Source organism: Varroa destructor, unplaced genomic scaffold, assembly GCF_002443255.2.
Source record: "Varroa destructor unplaced genomic scaffold, Vdes_3.0 BEIS01000004.1, whole genome shotgun sequence".
NCBI lineage: Eukaryota > Metazoa > Arthropoda > Arachnida > Mesostigmata > Varroidae > Varroa > Varroa destructor.
Window position 1 is genome coordinate 18,251,950 of NW_019211457.1, and position 18,023 is coordinate 18,269,972.

An 18,023-nucleotide genomic window follows, 5' to 3' on the forward strand; every position below is an offset into this window, starting at 1 on the left:
GCGTTAACAGTAGGCTGCAAGTGGGCAAAATGCAAGCTCGTCACTAGTACCGTTTTCTACACCTTGAGCACAACTTAAGACAATAAAATAAGGCTGTTTATTTATCAGTAGTTTTTTTTTATTTATGAATGTTTTTACACAGGACATGCACAATGTATAGGTAACAACGGTCCACTCGAATTGGCACTATCGAAAAAAATAACCTAAAGGCCGTTTGAATACAATTAAATTCATTAGAAATCAGTTCAAATTCAATGCTCAAGTTTGCCCCGACGGTAATTCCGAGCTAATTTTTTTTAATGCCTTGTGTACATTTTCCGCAATTCCGCGCCAAATAAGCAATTATTAATATGTTATATTAATAATGTGATATATTACTAATTATAAGATTTTATATAAAAGATCACACGCAAGGAGACGCTTAGAATTTAAGATCGTAACTTCTAGCCGAGTTTCAACGTAGTACCTCCTAATTTCTGTCCAAATAATAGGGCAAAACTAGCATTTACGCGGTGTTAATCTTTTTTAGAACAATTTATAGTTCCTCGCACATAGTTTGGCATTTCACCGTCAATGAATTTCTATCACTATAAACACACGTTGCGATACCTTCTCGTGATCAATGTTCGATACATATCGGTTTATAGGATTCTTGCATAAACGTTATTAGACGTAACGCACTGTTCCGTACGGAAATACAGAGTAGACAGAGCTGGAAATGGGTTATGGACGAGCAGGAAAAAGGCGAATAGAACAGATACGAATAGCTTTTTAAAGCATACCCAGGAATACCCAGCTGGGACGGAGCAGCCTTGTCTGTGCAAAGTAGGTTTCACAAGTATCTGCTATCATTGGACGAATGAAGCTTATTTACCGTTAGTCGATGGGATCGAGTATTACAGTTGCGAGATAAAAGTATCATCGCGCTCTCACCTTTCATGCTATGTACCAATTCGCTGAAGCTTCTAAGCTCGTTCTTTTGGATGAAATATTCACCCCCGCAATGAACGACAATTTTGACTGATTCATAGTTGACTCTACTTCTTTTTAGAACTTTTATTAGAAACAATCCTATAGCGTTCCTGCAATAGTCACATCTTTATATATATAACAACAGGAATAGTTTTGTCATGCGGTATATGCACAGAATATTGATGGAAGTTTCGCTTTAATCTATAAGTTTAAAAATCACTTAATGGTAGCGCCCGTCGCAAAGAGTGTTGTGTCTGGCGAGAAGAAATGCGCGATCTGTGTTTATAAAAGGGGGCGCTACTGCGGTGCGCTAGTAATGATAAATCAATTTACGCTCATAACCGTGTGAATGAAGAAAGTTATTTATTGAGTGCTTTGCAATATAGCATAACGTAAAAAATCATTCCGAATGCTGAGAATCGTAGTGGTAGTAAAGCGGATACATCAACCAGGAGCACAACAAAGCCTTGCCTAGGAGGGCCCTTTTCCTTTTTTTAGTTAATATTTTATATCTGCATTGTTAATAATTTGTATTTTAAGCAAAAGTTGGAAAATAAATGTTCTTAGAATATTACAATTCAATAAAAATCCAACAATAACACTGTATATATATAATCCTATGCTGTCGTTAGTTTGCTATAGGTACATGTAACGTATTGTGCAACCCGTAACTTGCCACAACTTCTTAACCAGTTTCGATAAGCACGTATAAGAACACTGTTCAGCTTTGTCAACAGCTCATTTCACCAACAAAACACGCAACAGGTTACACTTAAATAATATCCATAACACGAATGCATAAGTTGACGGGTAGATGCGTCACCCCTACATAAAGCTTCACGTGAATAAAATGTCCAGACTGCAGGATGTGCGATTGTGCTACCTTTTAGTGCTATAACATTCACACTTTGAAAAACGGCAAGCAATTCTGGACGTACTGTTGTTCGCCGCTATGCTGTCCTGAACTAGATTAGAGCTGTTTGTTTATCAGTTTACGCAGGCTACTCGTTTATGGGCCTCTCAGCCTGACAAACTTCCTACCCTCGTCGGCCATTACGTAAAGAGGTACTTTCTATCCTAAAGCTTACTACTCGAAAAGACCATAAAAATTATACACTTTACTGATAACGGTGGCCCTTTTCGAGTCTCAGACTAACTGGCAGTATCAGTTCCTCGCACTCATTGCAATCAGTTGTTGCTACTTTTAATGGATACACTTTAATTATTGGTTTTTAAATGAGATATGCTGACGTTGATATTTGTTCGCGGATGCGCACTTCGACCTGTTTTTTTCAAAGTTATCCATTCAACATGGGAAAAGATGCAGAAAAGAAGGGGCAATATGGAGATGTGTCACGATTCAAATAGGTAAAGTATCTTCGTTTCCAAACGATACGTGTTCTCTCTTGCCGCCTTAACCAAGTATATCTTCAGGGAAAGTGTTGGGATGCTTGAATGAACAGCTACCGTTGGCTGATCAAGGACCACCTTGTCAAGCTCGTTTTGAGTAACGGAAGTGCATCTGTCGTGTGGAAAAAACACATTATAGAGTTTGGAGAAGCAACGTCCTTACCACCTAAAAGCCATAGTTTTCGTTACAATATGGCGCATTTTTAGATGGACTGGAGGAATGCTCTGAGATCTTGTTGCAACTACGGTGATCTACTGTTGGACGCCCTATTTACTCAATCGCTTGTTTGGCTGCCTAAGACGTGACCACATCCAAGTTAGCTTGAGTCAAATATAAATAAAGTAGATAAATGTCTTTAATATTATTATTCTCAAATGTGCTTTGAAAAGGCGCTTATGTATTTTATTTTATCTGATTCTATGCTATAGTCTCATAAGGCTATCTATGTACTAGTAGCGACGCAAGTGCAACACCCGGGACCTAGGGGATGCTTCCCGCTTTGATTAACTACTTGAACTTGATGACTACTATTTAAAGAGTCTTTTGAAAGATGATGGCGAGCAAATTACCCAGCATTTGGCCGAAAAGACGGGGCAAGACGGTCATCAGCAATTTTATGTAAACGGCAAACATCACCAAAGCTGCTCTGCTCGATTCCGGGCGCGAGCTTTTGTTGGAACCTCCACCTTTTCCGGACTTTGCGCCTTTCCATCTTTTCCGGTTACTGCATAACCACCTTTATGACCTCACCTTCGACACGGAATAACAACTCAAAGTGGGGCTCGAAAGCCCCTTCGAGACAAAGCCTTGTACCCTCTGGCGAGACGGCATCAATCATTTTATGGACAGATGGAAGGAAGTCGTGGACGGGAGATACATGGATAGATTAATGTTACGAGAACAAAAGATATGATGTTTTGTATTGAATAAAAAGCATGGAAACTTTATTCCAACTTTTATGTCTCAAGTTTTACGTCCGATGTCGCCGCTAGGGGTTCCATCAGACACACGACTGGCTGACAGTACTTATCAAGTGAACCATGTATCTATGCCCGAATTCGAGACTAAACTACAACATCTCCAAAATACTACCGAGAAAATGCGTTGCCCCTTAAGCTACCACAGTATATAAAGAAAGCTGTATCAGGTACCTTCAAGCCTGCACGAACACAACAATCGAGTCGCGGATTAGTTTATACAGTTAGTACTTTTCTGAGGATTGAGTCTTTATGCTAAAACATTGTGAAGAGTCGTTATATGCTCCTAATGAATAATTACAATTTTCTACTATTGGCTCTAGCAAGATTTGAAGCTATAAATTAGCAATTGCCAGATGTTTGGGTTCAAGTCATAAGCAATCTTTATGAAGTTTTACGAAGGTATGAAAGCAATTTGTCAACGAAACAGATGCTGATGATATTGAGAAAGGAAATGAGGCGGGGAAAAAAAGACGAAGCAGAAAATAATATATGATCACTCGTGTATATATAAGGTCTGCAGTTAGACGATACGGAACACCTATAATCGTATTGCTCGAAGTGGCCGGAAAGTTTCTTTTGAAACCTCTGCACTTCTACTAATTATCTAGAGTCTTTTAACATAAATAATTTAAGTATAGATGTGGTGGCTTAGTCTATTTATGGTACGAATGTCATAAATAAACTATGTATTAAGCTGAATCGAATACAAACACGAACTTATTCGACTCTATAACACTAAATGTGATTTTATTATAAACGTATTATTCACGTTAGCCTAAGAGTATGTGTATGAATACCTATGTAGCACTAGAAATTAGCTTCGTTCCTCCGGTGTGCTTGTAGTATCCATATGTTCTATCATTATCATTAGCTTATGATCGTTGGAAGAAACAACTGGTGGCATGTATATATATATATATATATATACATGCCACCAGTTGTTTATACTACATTTTTTAGTTGTGGTACCGATGATTGCTAACGTCCATTTTTTTTTGCACAGACTACCTGTCTACGTTGTATGTGTAGCTTTATATTCGCTCGTCTAATGAATGCGACTGCATTATTTGCGGGGGTATAGCTAAATTCAGAAAAAAAAAAGAACTTACAGAAAATTGATAGGCTTAATCGGTTTTAAACTGGCTGAAATGGAACAGGGAGCAGCCAACCTAAAAGGTTCAACGTGATCGGATTGTTCTCTGACGAACGAATCCCAATGTAATATCGGCTAATCTGACGTCACGCATATGTTGGAGTCGACTACGCAATTTGCATGGCTGAACCGTTCTTACGCGTAGCGCCTCTTTGGGCTCCTTCTTCTTCCACATACAAGCTAGCCGTTCCTTTTAACCATTAACTTTTTATGCCAGCTGTTACCGTAGTGAGTTTCTAAAAACGACAACAACATAAATGCTTCGACTTTGCTGTGTGTGCGAGAGGCGCTGTCCAACTATTTTGCAAGAAAAAGATGCTTATTTATAAAACCCACATTAATACAGGCGCGGATGGCAGTTCCAACAATACAGCTACGTTGACGGATGACATGTTACAACCTCTGAACGTACGGATATGTTTCATAAACGTTCTCTTTATTCCCATCGACAAAACTTGGATTTAACTCGTCTGGTTATCGAAAATTTCGTTCAACAGCTTCTCTTATGCTTTAAAACAATGTTTTCTTGGCCTATCTAACAAGCGCTAATTCTACCATTACTAGAATCTGCATGTGCGTGCTAAAAATTATTTCTTCTTTGGCAGTAACGCGCGTCATATGCGCACATGAGGCTTATTTTTGACAACGAGCCTGTATGCAGGCCGACAAGGATCCCATTGGAAGGAGTCAACGGACCGCAAATGTTTCTTTCTAAATTTGTTACTGATGCTATTAGTGTTTTGGCCATTCCTGCTGCGTCGGCAAAATTGCAGGCCAGAAAGCATTTGTAGTAACTTTTTCTAAAAGTAACCACCTTTCTAGTTTGGCCTTAAGACTAAATTGGCCGGCGACTATTGTAATTGTTCGTACTTGGCGAGCGACATCCGTCGTTTATAGGCGAATCTCTGAGACGTCTTGAGGGGGTGCTTTGCTAGGTTTTCCAAACCCCATGAATACTGATGAGTGGCTAGAAAAGGGGGAAGGTGCCGCTTTCATCGGAGTGCATTGCTTGTTGACGTCACGTGGCAAGTTGCATAAGTCAGGTCAAAAAAGCCGCGCCGACACTTAGTTACCGGTATGACATCAAATCTCCAACATACCGGTATAATTTAGAATTTTAAGTGAGTTTTTATTATCATTAAAATATAATAAGTACAACAGCGTCTTGTCCTATGAGTTATTGCACACCAACTACATACAGAGCTAGCTGACAGTAGGATGTCATGTGGAAAAAATCATCGACAGGATTATCAGAGGTCGCCTGTAAGCCCCACCGTTGCCTTCTGAACTGAATCCAACCTTTTCTATTGTAAGTATGAATGAACTCAATACTTCGATGCCGGTTTGGCAGTGAATGATAATGGCGTATACGACCGACTCTGGGACGATGTTGCTTCTACACTATGTTGCATTGAAAAAATATTAGCTAAAAAATATCATCTAGGTAACGCCGTCTACACATCTAGATTGGACTGATCTTCCAACTTAATATATTTTGAATTTGCTCGTTTGTTTATACCATAGTAGCTTTTTTAAATTTGAGTTATCTCTTTCTAAAATTTCCTCATCTTTTTCTAAAAAAAATAAGACATGCCTCCTTGTAGGCGATTCACTTTCACAAAATTGTGTTTAACTCGCAAAAAACACCCACCTTTAGCTTGTTGACAGTATTATGACGAGAATCAACATTGTACGGTTCATGTCGACCTCTGTAAATGCTTCCCATACATTGTCTTTGATAAAACTACGCCTCGTTTCGTTGCGTCAAGAAATCCCATACTTAAGTAAAAAGAAAAACACAAAATACTTCCTAATAGATATTTCAGAAATATTAGATAAAAGTACAAGAGCATTCGGGAGCGGCTCAAGTTTCTAATAACTTTCACTAAACTTGTTCTTACGTTTTGTTTACGATACAAACAAGATGTTTCAAAACTGACCAATTCCTATAAAAATCCTTTGTACGACTTCGTAGAAGTTCGCCTAAATCAGTTTTACTAAACAACAACTGAAACAGTGTTCTAACATACTGCCTGATTGCCTTTCATTGCGTTGATACTGAAGCAAACCAGTGCATGGAGGAGCTGGGTTGTTTTCCAGTTACACCTGGCTTCCACCACCCACTACGGCGCAATTTAAACGCGCAGGTCGATTCGCGAGAGAAGATCAACACATTCTGGTTCTTCACGCGCCAAAATACGAACCAGCTAGACGTTCTTCACGGCCGCAAGGTTAGCCTGAATGTCCTTAAGTACGTTCACGTTAACCCCGCGATACCCACCAAGGTAGATATTGTAATCATAGTAGTGACAATGATTCTTTTTTATAAATACGCTCACTAAATATAGAAATAAAGTTTGCGACTTAGGCTCCAGGTGTATCTCAAATGATCTGGTACGTTTGCTAAATTAAATAGGCTCCGCGAATAGAAATTTATTCTAAAAAGCGAGAGTATTACTTTACTTAGTATGTCCTGCCGCAATACCATACTCTAAATGATGCTACACATGTAGGCAGAGTTACGTAAGTTTACTTGACGTGGCTCGATTTTTTGTGTTGCTTTCGAGATGCTGCGGGCATTTTAAATCTCCCGCCTCCTCCCCCCTACCGGCATCCGCTAGCAGGAATAGCCGTAATAGCGGTAAATATAAAAGTGAAGCATAAATAGACTTAGTTATTCAATGTGGCGTGGGAAGAAAAATCAAATACGTTTATTACTAATTATTATTTTCTTTTATTATTAAATTCAGGAATCAATAACGATGTCACGGCTCGGCATATACCAGATGTTATGGATTTGCTTACGAGTCTAGAAAAGTAGGCAGTTAAAAGCAATTTCTGAGTAATTATTATTTATTATAAAGGTCTAAGCTTTTTAATTACAATTTTTTTTTACTTCTTTATTCATTTTTGTGAACGCGATGTATTCTTCAATATACAAGGGAATCGGTGATGCTAATTTTTTAATTAATATTAAAAACGCTGTCCTATCATGAGAGAAGTATTGAGGAGCATGAATAAGATCGACTATGATAATTTCTTTTAATGCCTTCAGACTCAGCCATTCATATTGTGTTAAAAAAATTATTTACTTAAAACTGCGGCTAGTCCAAGGGGCAGCCAGCTGCGGACGCATACGTCAGTACATTATAGAATTAAAGCGTGATTTTTTGTGGGAACATCATGAAAGGGCCTTATGGCACAAAATCAAAGAATGTTTGGCTGTATATGAGGACTAATAACAGATATAAGTTCAAGCAGTTAAAAAGGTTATGCACGTACTTGTTCTAAAACTTTTTTTCAAATGCCTCGTAATGGGTTTTCCTATGACTTAGAAAATATACAAAATAATCTAAGAGAAATTAATTGAGTGCAAGCTAGCTGCGTTCGAAGCAGTTAATTTAATAAATCTTAAAACTTCTTCACTTATATAATAATGCAAATATTAAAGACCCTTGGAGAAAAATGATTTGCCTAATCCGACTTACAATATGTAAAGGAGTTAGCATTGTTTCCATCTACATGGTAGATCATAAGACTTTTTGTAGAAGTAAACTTAATCTTTATTAAAAAATTTCAAAAAACTTGTACCATAAAAATAGGGTCGTTTTATTGCAGTGTAATTCAGGAACAGATTTCTTAAGACCAAATTAAAATACCCTCTATCCAAGTGTCAAGCTTTTATTTTTTAGATTAAGGAAAAGACGACAAGAAAGGAATTGAGGTCTCCAAGCATCGCCAAGGTACTATACTATTCTTAGAGAAACGAGCTCAAGATGCCATCGTAATGCTAGCACACGAACCGTAAGCGCCACGCAAATCTTAATTAACTACACGGTCTGAATTGGCTTCTAGACTGCCATTATAAAAATAACTATGTAATTTAGGGCAGAGTTATGTACCTGAGAAACGCTTCCAGCAGAAAAGTATTAAACGATCTATATATGCAGATACTGTGGAAGCATTATGGTCAGCTTGTGCGTCGTTAGAGAGCGCTGTTATCTTCAAGCACAGTCCACTGTTACGAAGCTGGCTAGAAGGCTGATTTGCTCGGTAGTTGTATTAGTAATTATTCGTAAGGTGTGGGCCGGAAACAGGCAGAGTGGCGTATTGAGGACTTCTCTATTGTACGCAGGAACGCCTAATCCCTATGGGTCATGCTGTAGATATGGAGTGCGGCCGCCCCAATAACATAATGGCATAAACCTGTCTTAAAGTTTTTACACACTTCACTTCTGTATACGGACACGGTGTTACTTTTGTAAAAAAACGTATTTTTTGCTGCACGGGCTGCTGTCAGCCACCATTTGTAATTGAATCCTTTAATACAAATTTATCATTGTGTTCTGCATTTCTGTTTCTTTTGAACACGTTCATTTTTACTATAAATAGCGAGATATGTTTAAAATGGCGTGTTTCAAATCTCACTTTCTTTAATTACAAGCTATAGGTTAAGATAGGTTACTCGGCGAAAAAAAAAAAGCGGTTGACCGACCTAAAAGCTGCCTCCTATAATACTATGGCTACATGAGGTCTCGCGTGTACTAACAGCAAAATTGCTAAAATAGGCTTAACTCGAATTATTAAGCAGTTCCATGTGCCCAAGTAAGTACTAATAACTCGTGGATTGTTCAATAATGTCAGTGGCAGACTCTAGAGTTCAACTAGCCTGAAAGATTTTTCTGGCAAGATGAAACAGAGACCTTGAATAAAGCTTTATTATTTTTGTTAATCGTAACGCATTAATTCTTCTTTCTTCGTTCAGACAATAATTCATCACTTTTTAGATACCCATTTTTTCGCAAGATGGATGTCTGAGCTTCGAGAGGAACTACTGGAAAGCAGCGACGTGAACGTAATCATTGTTGACCGCATGGGAGGCAACGTTCTCCCCTATCGTTGCCGAGCTGTTGGTGCCGAAGTGGCCATCCCCATCCAGAAACTCATAGTAAGTTTGTGTTTTTTTGGTTCGATTTTTTTGACATCGAAGTGACAAATATTGTTCCAAACGCACCGTATTCCGTAAATGTTACTAACTAATAGCCCTTTTTACATGTCGCTTACGTTTCATCGAAAGCAGGGTTAGAGGCGTCACAGGCTATCCAAAAAGATCAGCTCTTTTAACGTATGTATTCCATTGATAGCATCAATCCCTAGCAAATGGCTACATATTTAAGCAATCTTATAGCATAGAATAAGGTTTTTAGACTAGCAATGGTATACCTTTGTGTAAGTGCAGGGTTAATCGCAAACAATTGTATCAAAGCGGTATATCGTCATATCGGAGTGGTAACCACAGGTGTGTAATACTCTGTTGCTATTTACGGGGAAACTTCTGAGAGAGTTAACTGCGCTTGTTCTGCCTAAATCTGTGTTACGTTAAAGATCTCGACGGTGTTCTTTACACAAACAACGATGAGCGAAAGTCGACCTTTACAGTAATAGCCATTTACACTTCTTACAATATAGCTAATTAGACGAAGACTGGGTCGTTGTATTAGGCCCAAATATATCACAAACAATGAGTCGAGCGGCCGCATAAAAGTATTTGGACGAGTATTTAAAGGCTGATCAATATTAATCCGAAATTTGCCCTAATTTTTTAAATCGTTAAACTATCTCACTCGTAGACTTTATTTTTGAAAAACATATTAAATGTCTATATAAATGCGTGAATGTGGACAATATTCTGCTAGGCCAGATATACTTATTTTAAACAAAATGCCATAAGACAATCCTTCCATCTGTTAGGCTTGTTTCTACAAGGTTGTACAATTATACGCATGTTCTACGCATAATTTAATCATGAAAAAAATCCAAATTTTCGATTTTTTTCCTGTGTCGTTGCATAGCATGTTTTAAACCCGTTCGGACAGCGCTTAGTTTCGTTAAGGATTCGATGAAAACTGCTTTTTCGAAATTATCTGGGCTATTCACCGCTCGACGCTTTGTCATAAGGAAGTACGCAATGCGTTTGGCCATCGTTAGCATAGGGACATCTTCGTGAAACGGCTATGCTTTAGTTAATACGATATCTTTTCCGGGTAAACAGACAGTCAATCCATGTATTTGTATTTATTCGTCGCGTATATAAAAGGGATGGCAGTTACTATCTTCGTTATGGTCTTTGTTGCTTTAAACTAAGATGCGAAGCTAAATTTTGGATAAAAAATTGAATGTGGAACGTAATGATGCAGACATTATTAATAATAAATAAATACTTGTCTGTGCTATATAGGTGGCTGTGAACTGCCCGTTTTTGCTAACCAATGACAGGGTTAAGCGATGTGTGGACATCGATATGTCGATCCCTCTAGTGATCAGACAGCGCCACCGGAACTGACGATGAACAAGGCTCTTGGCCGAAGAGACCATTAGGCAAGTTTCAAAGCCTGGGTAAAGACTGAGGTAATCGGCAAACAGGATAATATTGAGGGTGCGACACTATATGAGAAGAACTTCCAAATGTGGTTCGACACGTGTGCGCACGATATAAGTATATAAGATGACCTCGGGGCTGAACGCCCGTATTACTTCAAATAAAGCCGAGTCACCGGAGCGTTCTTTCACCGCCAGGTAGGACCAAAGAGGTACAAACAGTTTGTCTGCGCTAAATGATCATTGTTGGATGAGCTAGAGCTCAAGTTTAAGTTCCCCATAGCAGATTAACAGCGGAAAACCCGCGAAATCGGCTGCTTCATCACAGCGGATTGAGTCAATTCCCACGCCGAATTAGTTCCGAGACTATACGGCGCAGAAACTTTATACCTGCCTTCGGAGGCACACGCAGCAATCAGGAAACCTGTCTTTCCATTCCAAGAGGAGGCTTTTTAATGCGCAGCACCCACAGGGCGCTGTTACTAAGGCAAAAGAAAGTATGCTGGTACCATGTAACTTGAAAGCCCGTCATGCGGTTTGACTAATTCCGCTATGAGAAATAGCACTTGTAGTACATCAGTCATGTAGCATCAGTCCATCCTTATTGGGCGGCAGTAATACGGGTGTTGCGGAAATGATAAGAGATCCATCGGTTTGCCTTCGACGAAAACGCCGTATGTCGGATCAGTTAAAAAGTACCGCGACCAATCCTGCTAAAATCAACCTAGGCCTTGGTGTTTCAGACCTCTCATTAAAGCCGCAGAGGACTCAACAAAATTGTACGCGGCCTAATCACCTGCTACAGTAGTTTTCGGACTGCGGCGTGAGGTCATACTCACTAGACGCTTGGGAACAACGGCCTTAGAATGAGGGCTTGCTACTAGATATGTATGACCGAGCTGTTATGACGCAGAAATGGTAATATAAACTGATCAATGTACACCAGCGGATATATAAATGCAGAACGAGTAGCTGTGAAGCGAACGATGAATAACTTGTTAGTAACTTAGTGACCCGTGAGGCGGCCGACACAGGATATAAACGCATTATTACGTGTCGTGTAAAGCGTGAGCTAATTTTCAAGTGAGTGCTAATTGGTTTCGGTTAATAGTAAACAAACGAACAGCGATTTCTTGGCCTACTCGTTAATGATAACAGATGGTAATTATTAAGTCCTGAACGAATTTAACCTGCAACAGGGCTACTATATGAGCCATAGATGAAATTTTTAAAGCTAAGCAGCGATTAAACGATCAACATGAAACCTTTGCGAATAGTAAGTTGACTGTGGTTCGTCGTTGTTGTATACCGTAAAATATACTGATGCTCATTACTGCGAAAAAAAAACTTATCTGCCATGGCTGTGAGGCCTACTTTGAATAGACGTTAGGTTCGTTTATAAGTTTATGTTAAAATTCGGTTATACTTTGTTCGACAACTGCGACCAATAGTGGTACACTCACAGCTTAATCGGACGTTGTTTTTCAAAAAATAGCGCCATTAAAACATATCGATTTATGCTGTTCAATCTGTGCTGAAGTAGCATTAAGCGATGCAGTGACAGTCCGAGAAAACATCCATCTTTCGATAATGTTAAACGTGCGTTACAGTTCGATACGGAGTTAGATACTTTCCTGATATAGTTTTGAACGGAGATTATGACATTGATTCGTTTTTGATATTACAGATTCACCGAAACCTTTGTGTAACACGCCTACACAAATATGTTTAAACCGAAATCTAATACATAAGAGGCTCTGATCTGGGAAGTTCCCTATATTGATTGTGTGCGAGAAAAAAAAATCTGAAAAGTTTAGCTTTATAGATGTTATCGACAGTGGTTATCACCGGCCAACTCTCGTATCGGTTTGTTCAATGTCGATAGCTGCCGTTCACGTTGTTGTGGCCGAAGCGACAAAATAGCGTGATAAACACATAGTCAGACTATCGTTTCATCATGAAATTATGCATAGTACGATATTCAACACTTAAAGTATACGATAACATAATATGTGTGCTTACGACTTCTACGTCCGTCAAGGACCCTTTGAAATGAAACATTTTTGAAGCGTTTGTCGTAAATGGCACCACCTACTTTTTTAGATTTTCTTTTTGAAGGACACTTCTGTTTAATTACAATCTATATATTAGTCTTAACGAAATTGAAGAGGATCATATTGAAGTCTATTCGACCTTGTTGTAATGCTATCGGAAGGATACACTTGTGTGAAGAACACTATCGTATGGCGTACCAATAATTTTTGCGACGAGCTTTCAATTTGTATTATACGCTTTTAATAATAATAATAATAGTAATTGTGTTTCATCGTATGACTTCATGGAGCGACTGCGGTTCCAACGAAGAACTTTTTTTACCAATTTTAACACTAACAGAGGCCAATAACTCGTCAGCTCATAAATTTTAGTTTTTCTTGTAGTTGAAAGGAGGCACGTAGTTGCGTCCGTACAGAGAGACGTACTAATTGAAGGTATTCCCTCCGATACGCTAGAATAAGTTGCATTTTAGTCCGTAACACGGACAGGACATTCTCTGAAGCACGCTTATTCGAGAGGCGCTTGATTGGTATCCCTCATCTAGTAGACTGTTTTCCAGCAATACATAAGCTGCGGTTTTCATCATGTTATTGTTCCCCTTGACGATCCATCGAATATATAATTGAATTATAAGCAGCTGGTCATCTCCAGTATCGAATGTATTCATAATCATAATGAACTCGCCATTCAGGCGTCTAATGAAATGCAGAAGGCTAAATAGGGTTTCACTTATCAAAGCAGACAAATACGTTTGTACTCTGTGTAAATACATGAAACCACTTTGTTCTATCTTCTTTTACTAAACGGCAGCATCAGTTGACGATAAGGCTTCGTTTATTTATCTTCGTTGGTAGTAGTCAAAGGTTCCATAAATACAGGTCGAGGACATAATATTTCAATACCAAAGAGGATATATGAAAGCACCCACGACGCAACAATTATCGTTATAGCTAGCTAGCTATATTTGTAGAATAAATAGTTAATAATGAGATATTCAGCTTGGCTTCGGGTCGCAGTAACAGTCAACCGCGAAAATTAAAAAGGTAAAAATATTAGTAACAAGCGGGCTTGATAAATGCATCGAATTACCGTCAAAATTTCATATATTTCCGTTTCCTCTACTTCTTCTTTAGAGGTTGACCTTTTATCGGCTTCACCTAAAAATGTTCACATATGTGCGCATATTTTAAAGTTTCGTATATCTGAACAGTTAGATTAGGGGATCGCAGTTTGCAGCGAGAGCTTCATAACATATTTTCTATTATAGCTCATCGTTTCCATGCACCCTCGACGGACGGTGCTCATATACTCAGAATTTTCCAGACTGGTTCCTTTTATTTGTCATTGTTGAGGCTTTTGTATGTTCTCTTCCACCTTGTATTTCCAAGGTAGGTTGTTAGAATTGTTTTAAAAAATGGCAAATCTCGACGCTTAAACTAACTATCCGGGAGGATCGCCTGTACGAAATTCTATATATATATATATAGAATTTCTAGATATTATTATTTGTGGTATTAGAAGTGAAGCCAGAAACGTGCAACTTCGGAGGCAGTTTGTTTTTACCGCTGCTGCTTTGAGAAAGGATAGTCAAAAAATATTCGTCTCCTGGTCTAAGAATACCGTAAGTTCAACTGGAACTAAATCTCTTCGAAAACAATGAGCAACCCTCCTCCCAAAGGCTACAAAGGGGTATAGTTATTGTACTTAGTAAGCAGTCTCGAAACCGTTACAGCTGGAAACCATGAACAGATGATTATAGATCTTTTGATTAGATAACAAATTGGCGCGAACGACGCCATCACATCCAAATCTGATGGGATGAGTCTCTTTTAAAGGCAGAACTTTTTAATAGTATTAACAGCTTAAAATAATTTATTGTTTGGAACTTATTTGAGCGCGACCTGTGCGGATCGTACCGCTCTTGATCGCTACTAAAGGTTATTCGTGCATTTTAAGATGCAACCTTTCAAACTGATTTATGAGAATGGTCGAGTTGAAGTTTTGATGAAAACAAATAGCAGTCCACTGGGTATACACCATTTAAATGTGGCTTATGAAGAAACCACATCAGTTTATACAAAAAAAAAAAAAAAAATCTTTACATATAATACATTGTCTACCATTCATAAAAATTATTGAAAGAAAAACTTAATTATTACTAACGTAGTTACGTGTAGCGGAGCGCGATAGCAATTGATAACCTGCTAAAAAATGAATATGGACAATAAGCAAATCGACAGATCTGAGTAAAAGGGCCGGATTTACTAGAATTCTATTAGATAAAGCAATTACTAGACAAACAGGTTATTAGGGAAATTGCCAATATACTATTATGTCGGCTCATTGGTAGACTGTCACTTAGGGCATACAAAACTAGAGAAAAATAAGCAAGCGAGACGATTTCGTTTGTGTTTGACGTCGAATCCATGGTTGTATCAATCTGTTGATTTGCAGCTTTACGACAGGGTCTTACTCGTCGAACGCATCTCTATTTTAAAGTAATACTCAAGTGCAGATTATAGTTCCTTTGCATTATTTAGCCATGATTCCAGCGAATAGGGGATTGATTCCATAGAGGTCCAAGCATACAACAACATTAAAATTAGGTGGACGTTGGGTCGAGATCTAGTAATCAAAGCCCACTAATGGTTGCCAACTTTGCTAAATCTTATCGTTTTGCGCGTCATGTTGATTAAATGCTACCTTTGTACCATTGCGCTATTTAGAAAGCTTCTCTGCAATACCTTGGTTCGACTTAGGTAGCTGTCGGAAATGCTTCTTTGTTATAATAGTCTCGTCTAACAGTAAAAATTCAGAAGTTATCTAGCTAGTCCTAGCGTGATCTACCCAAATTTTTATAGTTATTTTTGATGGAAAACAAGATTAGTTAGCTTAATTGTTCGCTCTAGGCGATACTATAAATGTTCTTCAAGCAATGTTACAAGGCGGGACTGCACACCTAATTCTAATCACCGAAAAGAATGGGAGTACCCTTACAACAGCGGTTTCTCTAAATCAGCTTGTTTGTTTCGGCCTTTTCATATTAGGATTTTTGCAGATCAGAGTTCCGTCACATGCCCTCATACCACTTCGGATTGTTTCGTCTGAAATTCTAACTCTATCCTGTATTTATTAAGGCAGTGTCTGTTTCCCCCACTTTCTTTGGTGATGTAATACAAATAATCAAACTCATTCATCCCATGCGTTTAACTATACAAGAAATTATTCTTCACCTTATTTTTGTACCTGCATAGTCCATTGCGACTGTTCAAGGGAATCTTCATATACATCCATAACCACTTCTGAGATGGCTGTTTTTAGCCATTGACCCTCGTCCGATTCTATGTATGTTCGACTTTACGCATAAGGCCACATATTGGTGTTTTGAAAAAAAGAACTGTTTGATTACTGTTGTTCTCCAAATTTTGTTATTACGGTGGCAACACCTTTCCTACAAGAAGATTATTCATTTTGAAAGCAGCGATTGTCGAAGATGAAACTGTGCCTAACTTATAACATGCGATTAGCTGTTTCTCATTGGTTTTACATCGCAAGACCTTTTTATCTTCATTGCTTCCTGCAAATTCTTTTTTTATCAGCGTTAACGAGAGCAACGTTGAGGGTCTAATTGCTATGGGCCAGCTCCAGTTTCGGTAGAGCATTGTAAACAAACGCCAAGATACACAGACGTCGATTACATTTACAAACATGAACGAAGCAAACCTAGTAATCCTTATCCAGGTTAGACTCTAGTTAGTCAACTTGGATAATCCCTAGCTGATTCCAATTGTTCATTAGGCGAACAAATCCTGAGTAGGGCAGATTTTGTTAAAGTTTGGTAGAAATAGAATGTTGAGATACGATGTATTTGTGTACCAAGCGCCGATTGCAAGAGGCGCCGCAAAGCTTGCAAACTTTGACCTACGAGTTAGGCGAGAGTGAGTCAAACCCGCATTGGTTAACAAGTACGACCCTTTCCGAACATCTTCTGGCAAGCAAATACAATGCTACAAATAAGGAATTAATAAAAACTTGTGAACGTTATACCATTTCAAGCCAGCTCATAAAATGGAGGTGGAAAAAAAGATGAATCCCATGGGCACTGACAATGATTAACAAATGTATCCAAGAGACGAGGGACTACTGACGTCAATTCAACAAATGCTGTTGATCTGATGGCAAAATAAAGATAGTCATCTTGAGGATTAAAAATATGGGTAAGTGAGGTCTGAGTCAGTGTGGTTAGACTGAAGCTCGTATCATCATGACGAAGTTGCATGCAAAGCGAGCACCCATATTGATATGCGTTCTCGTCAGCAGTATTTGAGCCTTTTTTGTTACTCCCTTTTATAACTACAATAGGTTCCTAGCAAATAGGCTTGCAGAGCTTGATAATAGATCAAACATGCTCTAATGACCACGCAGTAATATCGGTCAGCTAAACGAATATTATATTATAATTATGCTGACAATTACTCCGTATGGAACGTCCTTTTAATAAAAGACGCTTTGTTTATACAACATTTATGATAAGACACACTGTAGTCTTTAATACACCAAATTTATTGTATTCCTTGCTTCATTCGCGTTTCCAGGATCGCTTCCAAGTATCGAGGTCGTTGTTTCACTTATATGGGCACAGCTTGGGTGCACACGTTAGCGGTTACGCAGGTGAGCACCTCAGGGGGCGTATCTCTCGGATAACGACTTTGGATTCTGCACAACAGTACATTCAATACATGCCAATTTTGGTTCGAGTCGACCCGTCCGACGCTCAGTTTATAGAAGCAATACGTACAGACGCACGCAGCTTTGTCACCAGTCTCGATTTGAATTTTACGGAGCCTATTGGACACCTTGATCTTTTCCCGAATGGGGGGTGCGACTATGTTCGGATGTGATGTCGGTACCAGGTAAAAGTATTTTAGTAAAATCTGAATCAAACCCTACTGAATAATGTTTTCTTTTTTTATAACTTTCTAGTTTGTGTCTGGCTTTTTATTTAGTCGAGACTCGAGCGACATGTTCGGCAGAAAAGTCTGCTGTTCGGTCCGTGAAAAGTGCTAAAAACATA

General features: G+C 38.6%; 1 protein-coding gene across 1 annotated transcript; it reads left to right on the forward strand.

The window, feature by feature from the left end:
• Positions 1-6,563: 6,563 nt before the first annotated feature.
• On the forward strand, positions 6,564-17,866 carry LOC147755921 (pancreatic lipase-related protein 2-like). The gene is given in 4 exon segments (XM_086987954.1): positions 6,564-6,801; positions 9,282-9,464; positions 17,545-17,823; positions 17,825-17,866. Coding segments are annotated over 4 exon segments (714 nt in total). The 5' UTR covers positions 6,564-6,591.
• The last annotated feature ends 157 nt before the right edge of the window (positions 17,867-18,023 follow it).